Source organism: Hipposideros armiger, unplaced genomic scaffold, assembly GCF_001890085.2.
Source record: "Hipposideros armiger isolate ML-2016 unplaced genomic scaffold, ASM189008v1 scaffold_76, whole genome shotgun sequence".
NCBI lineage: Eukaryota > Metazoa > Chordata > Mammalia > Chiroptera > Hipposideridae > Hipposideros > Hipposideros armiger.
In genome coordinates, this window is record NW_017731426.1 from 2,763,362 (window position 1) to 2,776,569 (window position 13,208).

Sequence of the window (13,208 nt, forward strand, 5' to 3'; positions counted from 1 at the left end):
AATATGCAAAAGAGCTTGGAAAATTCTAAAACACTCATCATTGCATTGATATGACAATGGTTTAAATTATACAACATACCTTATTATGATGAATCTAGCAGTTTCAGAACTGGGTGATCACTCCCAGGCATGGCTAATCTATTGTTTATTCAGCTTTCACTGAATAATCTTTGTGAACAGAAAATAGTACCAGGGCTATATATAGAAAAAAAAAATTGCAGTTACAGTGTTTGCCCTCAAAGGAATTCCCATAATGCAAACAAATATACGTACAAAGAAACTTTAATCAAAACATGAATTGAATAATAACATTGTACTTGACTAGAAAAATTCTTGAAGAGCTGATACTGGCTTGAGTAGTGTCATGGGAGCTGGGTGGATTTAATTATCACTGATTTCATAAAGTGCTTTGAGTTTTGTGCAGAATTTTGAAGGAATAGAAAGAGACTCCAGTGGGGAGACGAAGGCAGTGGGCCTACCAGAAATGATGGCTAGAAAGGAGGGTGGGCATGAGCAAGTTCTCATGGCAGAGAAGAACGAGGTCGGAATTGGGGTCGAGGAGTCCTGGCCTTTGTCCCTAACTACCGAGCAGGAAGACCCTGGAGCTGCATGGCCTTATCAGCAAACCAGGCCTAATGGAGCTCCAGCATCTTCTGGCTCCAGAATTCCACCATTGCATTATTTAAAAATCCTCGGTGATTCTGAGACTAAATTAATCATTTTCTTGGCTCAAGTAAGAGCCCAAACTGTGGCATCTTAGGAAAAAACATTCAGGTGAGGGTGATGATGAGCCGCCAGAGTCAGAACTCCACACAGAAGGACTTGAGGGGCCGTTTAAAATTGAGGAGCAGGAACATCATATGATCAATCGTCTATGGTTGAAAATCATTGAAAACACCTAATAGGAAGCCATCATTCACTGACTCCAAGGTAGAGAATCTAGACAAATTATGGCTGGGTGAATGTCTTCCAGAGTTCATTCTTTCTGTGCAGTGATGCTTCTAATCAGTACTAGAACATCATTAACAGACTCTCCTATGCTGGGTTAGGTGGGCCATGATTTAAATAGCTCAGCATTTTTCCAGGAGAAATCAGACTCACAAACTGAAAGTATCCAATCAGAATTTTATTATGTTAATAATCGCACATTATAACTTCCCTTGGACCTTCACTACACAGCATTTCCATTGCTTATCAATCTGGGAGCAGGAAGGAGGTGTGCAGCCAAACGGGAGCATGTAAGAAACAAGCAATGTGTATGTCTACATGGTTCAGTGATGCTACGGCAAGGGAATACAAAACCAGGCGCCAGGCTCTGGAAAGAGATTTTTCCCAATCTCATTTGCCGCCTCGGCGCTGCCGGAAGTAGCGATTGTAGGCAGCATTGTATCCGTAAAGCATGGCATAGCGCTCGCACAGTTTGTAGTCATCACAGGCTTCCCGGCTGAACTCATAGGCAGGCTTGCTGCGTTCTCGGACTCTAGAAAGTGGGAAAAAAAGAGACCCAGATTGAGAAGCATAAAGAGAGCGGAGAAATAAGAAAAAGGAAAAGAAAATTAATAAGAAAATAGCGGAGAAGATCCTATTTGCCCCCCAATATAAAGAGATACTTGAAGAACAGGGAGGAAAGGTGGAACGGGAATTTTTAAAAATGAAGACAGAAATTTCCTTTCTGTCTTCCTTTCATCCTCCCTCCCTCTCATCTCTGAGTCTTTTGCAATTTAGTCTTCTAGAAATTCAGTTGTTTTCTGTATATTGTTTTTAAATTCTTTGATTTGGGGATGCAATTAGAAATGATATATATGGTTTAAAAAACCCGCCTCTTACTCCTTTCAGATCTGGGATGCTGCACTGGGAATAATGAGTTCCCCCTTAAGTTTTGTCACCCACCTCTCTTGGGCTTTTGCTATCCATCTCTGTTGCTGGGACATAAAGGTGTTAGCATTTCTCCTGTTGATGAAGGGACCTTAAAACAGAAATACATAATTGTAGTTTTAGGGAAACAGTAGCTGAAAATATGTCCATGAATATTCCCTAACACAGATACATTTGAAAGCTCATTAATTCATGCACTTTCTGTAACTAGAGATATGTAAAAATCAAAGAGGAAGCTAAGCGAATTTCATAAACTGCCGGATAAAAAGAAATTAACAACCCATATATGTGTATTAGAGACTTGTCACATTGGCCACTGCAATTTTTATTTTTTTTCCTTTGGGCAATCATTTTGCCTTTCTCGATTTTGGTGTTCCTATTCAGTATGTTTTTTCATTCCTTTGAGGAGAAATTCTCTGTCCTGAGGACTTGTAAAGCATACCTTGAGATTAATAGTAAATGAACAGTTTAAACATGATAAAAATAATGAACAAATTGTAAATGAGAGCTATATGTTATTTCCTCCTATACTCAGTCTTTATAAGTTCAAAAATTCAATAGCATTCAACAGAATGTTGACATCTGTGGTCTCCCAGCTGACTTGGCCTCCAATTCCGTACTTTGCCATTTGTCATTACTCCTTGTTTTCCATCTGAGTGGTTGATGTGGTGCCAATTTAAAATTTCCAAATGAGATTTTATGGTTCCTAAGTATGCTGAATGCAGTTTAAATGCCATATTACACTACTTCAAGCTTTAAAAAAATTGCTCATTTGGTGATTTTTTTTTGTAGTCATTTGATTTTAAAATTTACTTTAGTTTTCCAAAAGAGTCTCTCCTTTTCCTCTCTGTTATATGTGTTACCATTTTGTCTGTTTAAGAGCAGGGTGAGAGTCTTTAATACAGGAGATTTAAATAAGGAAGTCAAATATTCACTTACTGATTTCATAGGATTCCATGCTTTCATGAGATTCTGGAATTTAAAAAAAAATTCATTTTATTGTTATTTGTCACACAATGCAATAGTCTAAATATAGGAAGAGTCAAAAAGATGTGAGGCATATATTTAACAATACGGTGATTACAAATTACAGGCATTTAGAATTGATGAGTTGTTTCTCTAGCTCTTTCCTTGCTGTGGATATGTCTATACTTTAGTTTTTGTGATGTTAAAGAAGCTGGTGAACACGCTTGGCTAAAATGTCCCAAGGGCTCTGAGGTTTTCAGGCTGCTGAAATAATACCATTCAAGTGCTGCACACAAGTCTCCAGAGAGCAGTCTTCTCTGGTGAATGTGGGGCCTTGCTGAGAGCAGGGCTGAGGAAGGGACAGCAGGGTCTAGAACACAGCCAGGTTTCTCCAGGCAGGCTGGGCAGATGCTTAGCTGGGCTTGACCAGGGCAGGCTTCTAGGAGGTTCCAAAAGCCTCTTAAGAACCTGTGTTAAATTGGCAGCCACAGAAACCACTGGCTCCAGCTCCCAGCTCACACTGGGCACAATGCCAGTTTCAGAGAAAGAACTGAGATGATTCCAAAGCAGAAGGTTTCTTCTTTCTATCACTTTCCTTCTTTCTACCTTCCCAGCAGGTAAATTTGGCAATAATAGGCTTATATCTGTAAGCAAGTGAATTTGCTTGAAAAGTTCAAAAGGAGATGAAGAAACCAAATCTTCTGATACAGAAAACTTGTGAATAATTTCAAGAGTTTGAAACAAAATACATACGGTTGTTAATATAATTTAGGCTTAAGAACAGCTGAAATACCCAGATTATTGACCCAGCATAAGACTGAATGATCTAATTTTGCTTCAGATTTTCTTTCATAAACTTTGAACAGACAGATATATTTAACAACACGTAGAAATCAGGCAAAATGTATCTTTTGACAGTAGAAATTATGAAATCTATTTTCTCCAAGATTCTTTAAATGTCAAACTTCATTTTTAAACTAATTCACCAAACACATGTAGTAAGTTTTTGAGATTGTCCTGTACCTCGAGAGGGCTATACTTAACACTTCACGTGGAAACTGATTTTTTAAAGGTAAGTAATTCGACCAATATCCTTATCCAGCTGTTACCAAAGTCTAAATAAACATCCTTAAAAATGAGAACTCAGGGGCTGGAAATTTCATATCTTCTTTCTGAAATAACAAAGTTTCCAGGCTTATAGTGACTTACCACAGAACGGACTTGCCTGATTAGTTACATACAAGAGCCTGGATAATTAGGACATAGAAAAGACTTGACGGGACAGACCTGGGGCTTGGGAAATGCTAATGACATTTTAAGATTATAATTGAGAAAGGGGCAAGAGGAGGAGGAGGAGGGAGAGCGAAAATCAAAGTAAACTGAAGTCAGGCGCAGAAAAGAAAAACCAGACGGATGGCAGGAGGAGGGTTTCTCACCGTAACACAACGCTGCCACGGCCAAGGCGGCCAGAATGGAGAGAAGCAGCAGGCTCTTCATGGTCTCTCCGTGGTCCTGTGGGTGCGTCTCACCGCCTTGTGCAGCAGCCGAGGGGACAGAGGTTCTTACAGGCTGCTCGTGAAAGGCTGTGGAGTTTTTATAAGAACTAGAGAAGCTGAAAGGGGAGGAACCAGTGGGAGGGGGCCTGAGAAGGTGGGGACTGGTTGGCACTAAACTAGCCCTGGGACTTTTCCCAAATATTCATTCCTTCCAGATATTATCAGCTCGGGGTGGGCAGTTTTCCCTCACTCCTGGAGTGACTGTGCCATGGCAGGATGCTGCCCTGGTGCAGAAGTTGTGGCCGTCCTAGGTTTGGGGCCAGACCTGGGCAAAGGTCCACGGAGCAGGGAGTTGCCGCAGACACGTGTTTGCCTTTCTAATTCCTTCTCAGATCTACCCTTCGGGGCCTGACAGCGAGCCTTTCAGGTTTGGTCTTCAAACAGAGCCATAGTGTTCTGCTCACTCCCTGATGGGTGGGTGAGAGGTTCTGGGGAAGAAAGGACTTCACTTCTCCTGCTGTTCTAATTTAGACCTATGTTCCCACTAGGGCAGAACCATCCAGCCTGGACCCATGGGGCATGCGCCTGGTGATACGCACCTGATGCGTTTTTCAAGTGCTCACTGGGGCAGAGATGTTCATGACCCTGTGAGTGAGATCTGTTTCCTCCTTTGGCTCTGCTGTAACTTGGCCATCCAGTTTTGTGACTTGAGTCCAAACCTGTGGCCCAATGCTCTCTTGGGCTGGATATCACCTATGTAAAGTGCAGCGTGGATAAGGGAGTACCCATCTCATTTTCTGAAGACATTATCCTGATAACTAATGAATTCAACGTGCTTTTAGTGAGTGGCACATAAGACGCAAGGTACTGTGCTAGGCGCTGTAGGGGATCTAGAAACACCCAAGACATGTCCCTAAGGAGGTCAGTAATAGCTACTTACTATTCACTTTGTTCTTTAGCTGTCAGGTGTCTTCAAACACAGACTTTCACAAGCACATATTTCCACTATACCCTCAGTATCAGAGGTGCTGTTTCTTTCCTTATAGGAGGATTGCAGTTTGGTGCCTCTGGTTATGCTATAGACTGAGCTCTTTATTTTTTTCTTGACCAGTTAGTAAGCCTTTCCTATCAGTTGTGTCTCTGTTGCCTGGGTCCTGGGTGTCTTCATAGCAGACAAATAGACTAGAGTCACAGAGCCGCAGATTGTAGAAAAGCTAAAACTGCAGGGCCTCTGACTCTGGGGCGGGAGCAGCCAAAGTGCTGGGCTGGGGGTAGGCGGGTATCGTTTTCAATAAGGATTTATTTCGAGGAGCAGTGACGAACAACCTGGTGGGGACTCATGCCTTGTTCTCTTATTGGGCTGGACTTTCCCTCCTAACTTGCACCCTGTGAAGTGTTTTTATAAATACTAAAGGATTCCTGGTTAAAGGAAACAGCTCATTTGTATCTGAAGGATTAGTGAGCTCTGAAGGACCAATACTATTCAGATTCTCCCCCCAGATGTTTTCATATTAAGAGATATATTCTTTGTGATAAAATCTTAAGACCTCAAAAAGAAGACAATGTACATCCATCTCTGTTAAATTCAATCATCGTGATTTCCACTCACAAGATTTGTGGTTCTTGTCTATAAATCACAGACTTGCTCTCAGTGTTGGCTTCTGTGCCCTGTTGCCAGAATAAATCATTAAAATCATTATATTGTCAATAAATAGTTTAAAGTGCAAAAGCCAGTTTTTTACGCTGTGTGGTTGGGGGGAAACAAGGAGCCATGGCTTGTTCACATAGTACTTACGTGTACTCAGTTCAGTCATCCCCAATTAGCACCATATAAAACAAGCTTAGTTCCAATGTTTCACCCCTAACGTGATTAGGCTACTCACCTCCCCCTACTCCATCTGCAGAATTAAAGAGAAGTCCCTCTTTTCCAGCTGCAATCATGTGCTTTGTAATGTACATTAACTCAGTCTCCCTCAGCCAGATTCCGGATGTCTCCTCTCAAGTTCAAATGGCAACTGGGCTCTGTCAGCCTTCTGACATCCCAGTTATTTATTTTTACACTCTCTGAATTCAAACTTGAAAATCTTATACTTCTCTTTCCAATTTAAGCTTCACTTTGTTTTAGAAATCATTTTTATCACTGCTTCCACTGGATTTCCTAAATTCTTAAGCATTTCTCTGTATCATCTTGCTTTTTGTATGGCTAACACTTTGTGTTGGGAGCTTTCTCTCACCAGCCATTCATCTTTCTTTTTTACTGTTTTCCATCAATTCCTGGCTTCTCCTATGCTAAATTCTGTTTATACATGATTCATAAAAACTATTAACGTGTGAAAATTCAGAGTCTTTTTTTCCTCTTCTCTCATGTCACTCCCCATCTCAAAGACAATTTTGTGAGCACCAGCTCCAGCTATACCTTTGTATGAAGAGGACTTATGACAAGTCAGAGTGGGGGCTTCATGATGGGGGATGGAAAGGGCTAAGGTTGGCTCATCTGCGAGAAGAGGAAAAAATGGAAGTAGGAAAAAAGTGGAGGGTAAGAAATGAGAAGAGCCTTGTAGATTTGGTTTGCTGGACGGGAGAGTTTTAGGCAGAGACTGAGAGGTGAAGAGAAAAGCTTTGAGGCAGCTGTAGAAGGTGAGACATATTAAAAGTGAGAAATGGGAAAAGGCAAATAAGGGTTGCTTTGGTTATGCACAGGATTGTTTGCCATTGTAAAACATTGAGAATTGCTAGGAAATACTGACATTGTTTTTTAATTAATGTTGGCTGCTAGTTTGTTGTATTTTCTTAACTGGCGTATCTTGTAAAGACTAGACCACATGAAGCTCCAACTTACATTTCAATTTCAAGTCATTATAAAAGACATTTATATAGATATATTCTCCTAACTAAAGAGGTGCCTTCTTCAGTGGGGAGAATATTTGAAGACACTCCCAGGAGTGAACAACAAAGATATGAAAGAGACATTGACATGATTGCTATTCGGTTTTTTGGTTTTTTTGTTTTGATTGTCTAGGAATCTCATGTGAGATTGGCAATATGGTATATAACCCAGGCAACAAAGCCACAGAGTGATACAGGGTCACGTATTCCACCTGCCCTCAGGAGGAAAAGAGAAACATGACCACACCTTCCAGGGCCAGAAATAGCCTCATGATTTTAGTCCTTCTTAATCTTCCTATCTATCTATCTATCTATCTATCTATCTATCTATCTATCTATCTATCTATCTATCTATCATCTAGCGAATGTATTTGAGCATCTGAGCTAAAAATATAGTGGATAAAAATACAGATATGAAGCCTATTCTCATGACTCCAGCGTGCTCTTAGATCACAAATTTAGTGTTCCTTTTAAAAAAATTGTTTAAGCCACCAGTTGGCCCTAGAGACCAAGTGGTATGTTTTCTCTTTGGGCTTACCTTTTTAAGGGCACTCAGGAACATCTTTGTTTGCAGAACACTGCAAAAAGCACTGAGGACAAGCTCAGATAATCCTGAACTCAGGGAGAGAATGAAGGAGAGGAAACATTGGCAGAACTGCCAGGACTTCCCACGGGGAGAAGCTTCTCAGGAAAGTATATTTGCTGGAGGATACACCAGAAGAGTTATCCCTTTTCTATATATTTCCATGATGAAAATAATGGCACAGCAATATTAAAGCTAATGTATTTCCCCACCAATTCTATCTCCTCCTCTCTCTTCCCTTATTCTTTCGCTAACTCTTTTCCAGACTGCTAGGCATGTTGTCTCTTTGCGGAATTTTCCTGGCTTCAGTCCATTTTTTTTTCCCCCTGTTCCATGAGATTCAGTTTTATTTACAGAATGCTGGTTTTATGGGGTTCATATTATTATTGTATTTTACTGGCAGCACTAAAACCCTTTATCTTGCCAGAGAAAGAAAAAGGCAGAGGAGAAAACAATTAGGAAGGAGCAGCCCTGAAAATGGAAACAAATCACTTTCTAGGACATCAAAAGACAATGACACGAGAGACATGAATCCAGCCAAATTCCTCGGACGGTGCAGGCCTCTTAGTTCTGTTCTTTTAAGAGAAATCCCTTGAATGGATTCTGCGTCTCAGATTTCTTGATTGACATAGCTTCCCATGCACCCAATCCCCCAGTCCTTTTCTTAATTTATCTTAGCTGAACTAAGTGAAAATAGATAATTGTCAAACTCATGTGTGGGAGCAGCAGCAGGGAATCACAGGCAGAAACTTCTGGGGAATGGTGGAGAAGCCTGCATATTAAATAAATTGAGCTCGCAGTTCAGAACAGCTGTAATTTTTCTTTTCTTCCCATACAGATCATTTCTCTGCCCTTTTTCTTTCTATTAAAAGCCTCAGTTTTTAAATAAGACAGCATATAACAAATAAAAATTATACAACTATCCAAGTGATATTATCATGCATCAAGTGCTTGCGATCTATCACTTGCTATCAAGTGCCATGAGAATCACTTTTTATTCATTGTGTTATTTACCTCTCATAATTATCCTACAAACTGAGTATAATTACCCACATGTTACATATGAGAAAATTAAGGCCCAAAGAGGTTATATATTTTATCCAAGTTCACACAGCAACTAAATGGCAAAAGCAGGATTCAAACACAGGGCTAGGGCTGTTTGATTTCAAAGAATATAATTTAAATTACTGACACAATCATGCAGTATTTCCTAAGTTTTGGTTACCTGCTTAAATAATACTGTGATGGTGTTTACAGGGATTCTTGAGTCCTCAGTTTCAGAGCTAAAGATAAAATTATACGAAGGTATACATATTTAAAATGCTAATTTTTTCAATATCCTTTAAAACAGGAAAATAGGAATTAAAGATTTGCATATTGTCACTTAAGCCTATATAGTTAAATGACTTAAAAATTAGAGAAAGGGTGAACTTGGTATTGGAATCCACGTCCCCTTTTCTCTGTCCAGCCCTCTGTATACTAAATTATCTGTCCAAACAAGCTCCAAGCCAAATAGGTTGCCTTCCAAAACCTTTCAGTTTGCTCCAGGAATAACCAGGTCTCATCCCAGTCTATGAACACTCATGTTTGCTGACTGTCATCTGACACCAGCTCTGGTTTGGTATAAGAATACAGGCTCTGCAGTGTCTACAAAGTCAATTCTACAGTTATTTAGACCCAAAGCAAAACTGGAAGTCTAGGTTCAGTTTATGACAGCTTCTTCAACCCAAAGCAAAAGTCACAGAATGCTGGATGGATTAACTATGACAATAAAGGTAGAGCACCTAGATCAGCGGCTGGCATGTAATACCATGGAGCGAATGCATGCACGCGTGAGTGCATGCGCGCGCGCGCGCGCGCGCACACACACACACACACACACACACACACACACACACACATGTTATTTCAAAAAAGATTGGTTTAACTCCATTGGTTTACTGTGACTTCCATTTTTCCCTAGTAGTAGAGGAGTAATCGATTGCTGAGGCTAACCAAAGCAGAGGAGAAATGCAAAAAGTGGGAGTGATCGAGTCAGCAAGACCTTCTCTAATAGGAACCAAATTGAAAGCTGAACGAAGTCAGTTTAGTTCTAATATTGCCAAATGATTCAATTCTCTTTTTAAACATGAGTTTGAGACGTCTATAATTTTATGCTTCTAGATTATTTCATCCTCGGAATAGGTAAACAAGATAAATTATTACATAATGTAGTATTTGAAGGAACACGTTGTTCTTAATGCTATTTTGCAAGTGATGCTGATAGGGTTAGGGCTGTTGACTGGTTTTTGGATATCCATCCCTGGGCCGGAAAACTACTAGCAAGATGCCTTGCAAAAGCTCATTTCCTATCACTGCCTGCTGAGTGGGCTCTGTCTGCTGTTATTTCCCAGTGTCATCAGATAACTTCGAGTTGGAAGCTGATACGCTTTGAAATGCTTGGGACAAAAAAGACAATCTTTGTAGCCAGGGTTCGGTCAGTGAGAGAAAAATCTTGTGGAAGAGATCTGAAATTCTCCAATTCCTCTTCTTTGTTTCATCTAGTTATTGCAAAGCCTGGAAATAAGATGAAATTCAGAAGAAAAAAAGTTTAGAGTGGACGAAGGCAACTTTTTCAGGTTAGTATTTGGGAGAGTTTAGTTCATAACATGCCTTTGCTGATCAAGCTGCGAAGCGAACAGGCTGTGAAATAAGTCATTGTTTCCACATCTGATGTCTTCCTGATAGATGGAAAAGAATGCAGTGATGTGTGTTGGGGTGGCCTGTGGAAATTGACTTCAGGCCTGCCCAGTAGTGTTCGCTTAAGCAGCCCTGTAACCAGTTCTTGTCCGAATATTGGCTTATGTAGCAGTTCAACTACTAAATTAGTTTACTATCCTCTTTGTGAAATAGCAATATTTCACAAAAGTTGCCAGATAATAACATGTAAAATTAAGATAAATTATAGTGTAAATACATAAAGAACTATATTCTCTCTTCAATGAAAACCACCTGAATAGCAAGAATTCCTCTGGAAGAGTAAAACAAGAAATGTTCCCTTATTATGTGTGGGATGTAACTTCTCTCCCCTTACATACTTGTCTTTACTTCTAGATTTTTCCACATTGATCTACCAGAGTGGGCCTGTGTATGCACCATGAGGTTGTATAAAGAAACTGACTCCATGTACAGCACCAAATGTTTGCAGATTATAGATATAAGAAGGTCAAGGGAAAGAAAACAAGAGTATCTGAAAGATTGCTAAAGGGCAGAATTCATTCATTAAATTATTTTATTAAATTTAAAGTGAAAAATTAATATTTATTAATAGTGCTTCATTTCTTTCTTTTCTCCACTTTTTTCCTGGTTTACCAAAAGAAGCCTCTCATTTATGCCCATAGCTTAACACAAAGCACATTTTTTAGTTTGGAAGGAAAAATGTGACCGTCTATCTATAAGTAATATACAAAAAGTTAATCCATGAAAGAGAGGCCCTGTCTACCCAAAAGCTTCTCCTCTCTCTCTACGTGCAATTTTTTTTACATTCACTGAACATTTACTGAACAGCTGAAAGGAAGAAAATCTTGTACCCTTTTCGCTTTTCCCAGAAGCTGTACTGTATTTGTTGGAATGAATTTCAGGACTTGCTTCCCATCCTCAGATGATGAAGACCTGTGAACTTCCTCACCAGGTCAGCAGCCAGAGCTGGAGGATTTGTGGTGATACATGTTTCGAAGCCAGAAATTCTTGGGAAAGAGAAGAACTCGGATACAGATATTGGCTGTTCTCTATACCCTGGACCCTCAAGAAATGCAGTGTTTAAATTTTGGTGCCAGAAATCAATCAAATGGACAGTCGTAGAAAAGTAAAAATGTTCTCGGAACAACTGGAGGTAATTTTTGACCTTAGCTAGTCTGGCAACCTTAACTTGGATTTCTCAGCCCCCGTATTTGGCCTGCATACTGTGGTTTGTACCTGATCTCACCCCTTTTAGGGCCAGGCCCAGTTCATCTGGCTGGAATTTTTCCTGTGTGTGCTAAAAGATAAGTACAACAACTGACTCACTACTCTTGCCAGCATGTCTTTCTGTTGCACAAAAAGAAAGCAACAACATAGGCTGCCGTGAATACATTTGGCAAGCCTGACTTGTAGGAATGACTTCCATATGGTGTAAGATTAGGATCAGTTATTCAAACACAGGGTCGTTAAAGAATCCTAAGGCATTTTGAGTGTCCTGAAAGAAAAGATCAAGAAAGAAAAAATATACTGAAACATTTCAGTGATTCTGTAAGTAAACTTACATAGGCATATAGCCTGTTATTTAAACTATCTGGGGATGAAATGATGCTTTAAGGAAAAAATTCCCACTAACAAAAGAGGCAATTCTTATTACTCTTCAAAGAGGACAAGAAATAAAAGGTATGTAAACAACTGAACAAATCTATAAAAAATACATATATATGTATATGAATATAAAATATAGCCTAAAATCTCATCTTGATATAGAGAATATCATTTGTTTTTATAAGGTTCATATGGGGAAGTGGAAGCTCAGAGCCGTCAACTGACTTGTCCAAAGGGATGCCATGGACTTGCACGCCTTGGGCTTTCCCTGACTTAGAACAGTTCTCTGTGTACATATGTATGTTTGTGTATACTCGTATATCATTTGTACTAGATTGTGTATCATTTATATTAGGTTTTCGATATCTAAAAAGTAAATATTATGTTCAACTCCTATCTGTATTCTAATGTAATACATGCCACATTTCCTGGCAAATAGCAAGCACTTAATAATTATTTGCTAAACAGAATTTATAAAAACAAGTTAACATATCAGTGACAGTGCAATTTCTATGCACAGTAATAATTCATTTACTTGCTCATTTATTTTACAAACACTTGCTCATTTATTTTACAAACACTTAAATAATTATAAATACTGTGAGAAATTATTGTGTAAAAAAATTTATACTGTAGAAAATAGTCCTAATATAGTGATAATTCTAGTTAATGTAAATGGACAAAACTCAATAGTTAAATACAGACTATCAGGATAATTTTTAAAAAGAAGTCTAATAATGTGGTCGCTAAATAACACATTCAAGACAAAAGATATAAAAAGGTTTAAAATAATAGAATGGACAAATTATTTCCAGCAAGTTTGAATCAAAGGAAAGTTGGAGTATCAGTCTTAATGTCTGACAAAATAGAAATCAAGGGAAAATGTCAAAAAGGACAATGGAGTATGTTTTATATTGGGGGAAAAAAAAGCCAATAGAACAGGAAAGTATAACCATCATTTAGTACCATGAGAGGTACACTTAACATTTCAACACATGTGTGCCCCACCTTGCAACCCGAAAATTAATCAAGTAATAAGTTATAGAAGTTCAGAGATAAACAAATTCTAAAACTGGTTA

The 13,208-nt window shown here is 39.1% G+C and overlaps 1 protein-coding gene and 1 long non-coding RNA gene across 2 annotated transcripts; one reads left to right on the forward strand and one right to left on the reverse strand.

Moving 5' to 3' along the window:
• Positions 1-1,105: 1,105 nt before the first annotated feature.
• On the reverse strand, positions 1,106-4,423 carry MGP (matrix Gla protein). Its single transcript, XM_019643302.1, has 4 exons — positions 4,278-4,423; positions 2,815-2,847; positions 1,891-1,966; positions 1,106-1,480 (listed from the first exon to the last, which is right to left on the reverse strand). The coding sequence occupies exons 1-4, from the start codon at positions 4,336-4,338 to the stop codon at positions 1,339-1,341; spliced, it is 312 nt and encodes a 103-aa protein (XP_019498847.1). The 5' UTR covers positions 4,339-4,423; the 3' UTR covers positions 1,106-1,338.
• Positions 4,424-10,171: 5,748 nt separating this feature from the next.
• On the forward strand, positions 10,172-12,689 carry LOC109383153 (uncharacterized). The gene is made up of 2 exons (XR_002124090.1): positions 10,172-10,424; positions 10,900-12,689. It is a non-coding gene; the product is annotated as an uncharacterized LOC109383153 (long non-coding RNA).
• The last annotated feature ends 519 nt before the right edge of the window (positions 12,690-13,208 follow it).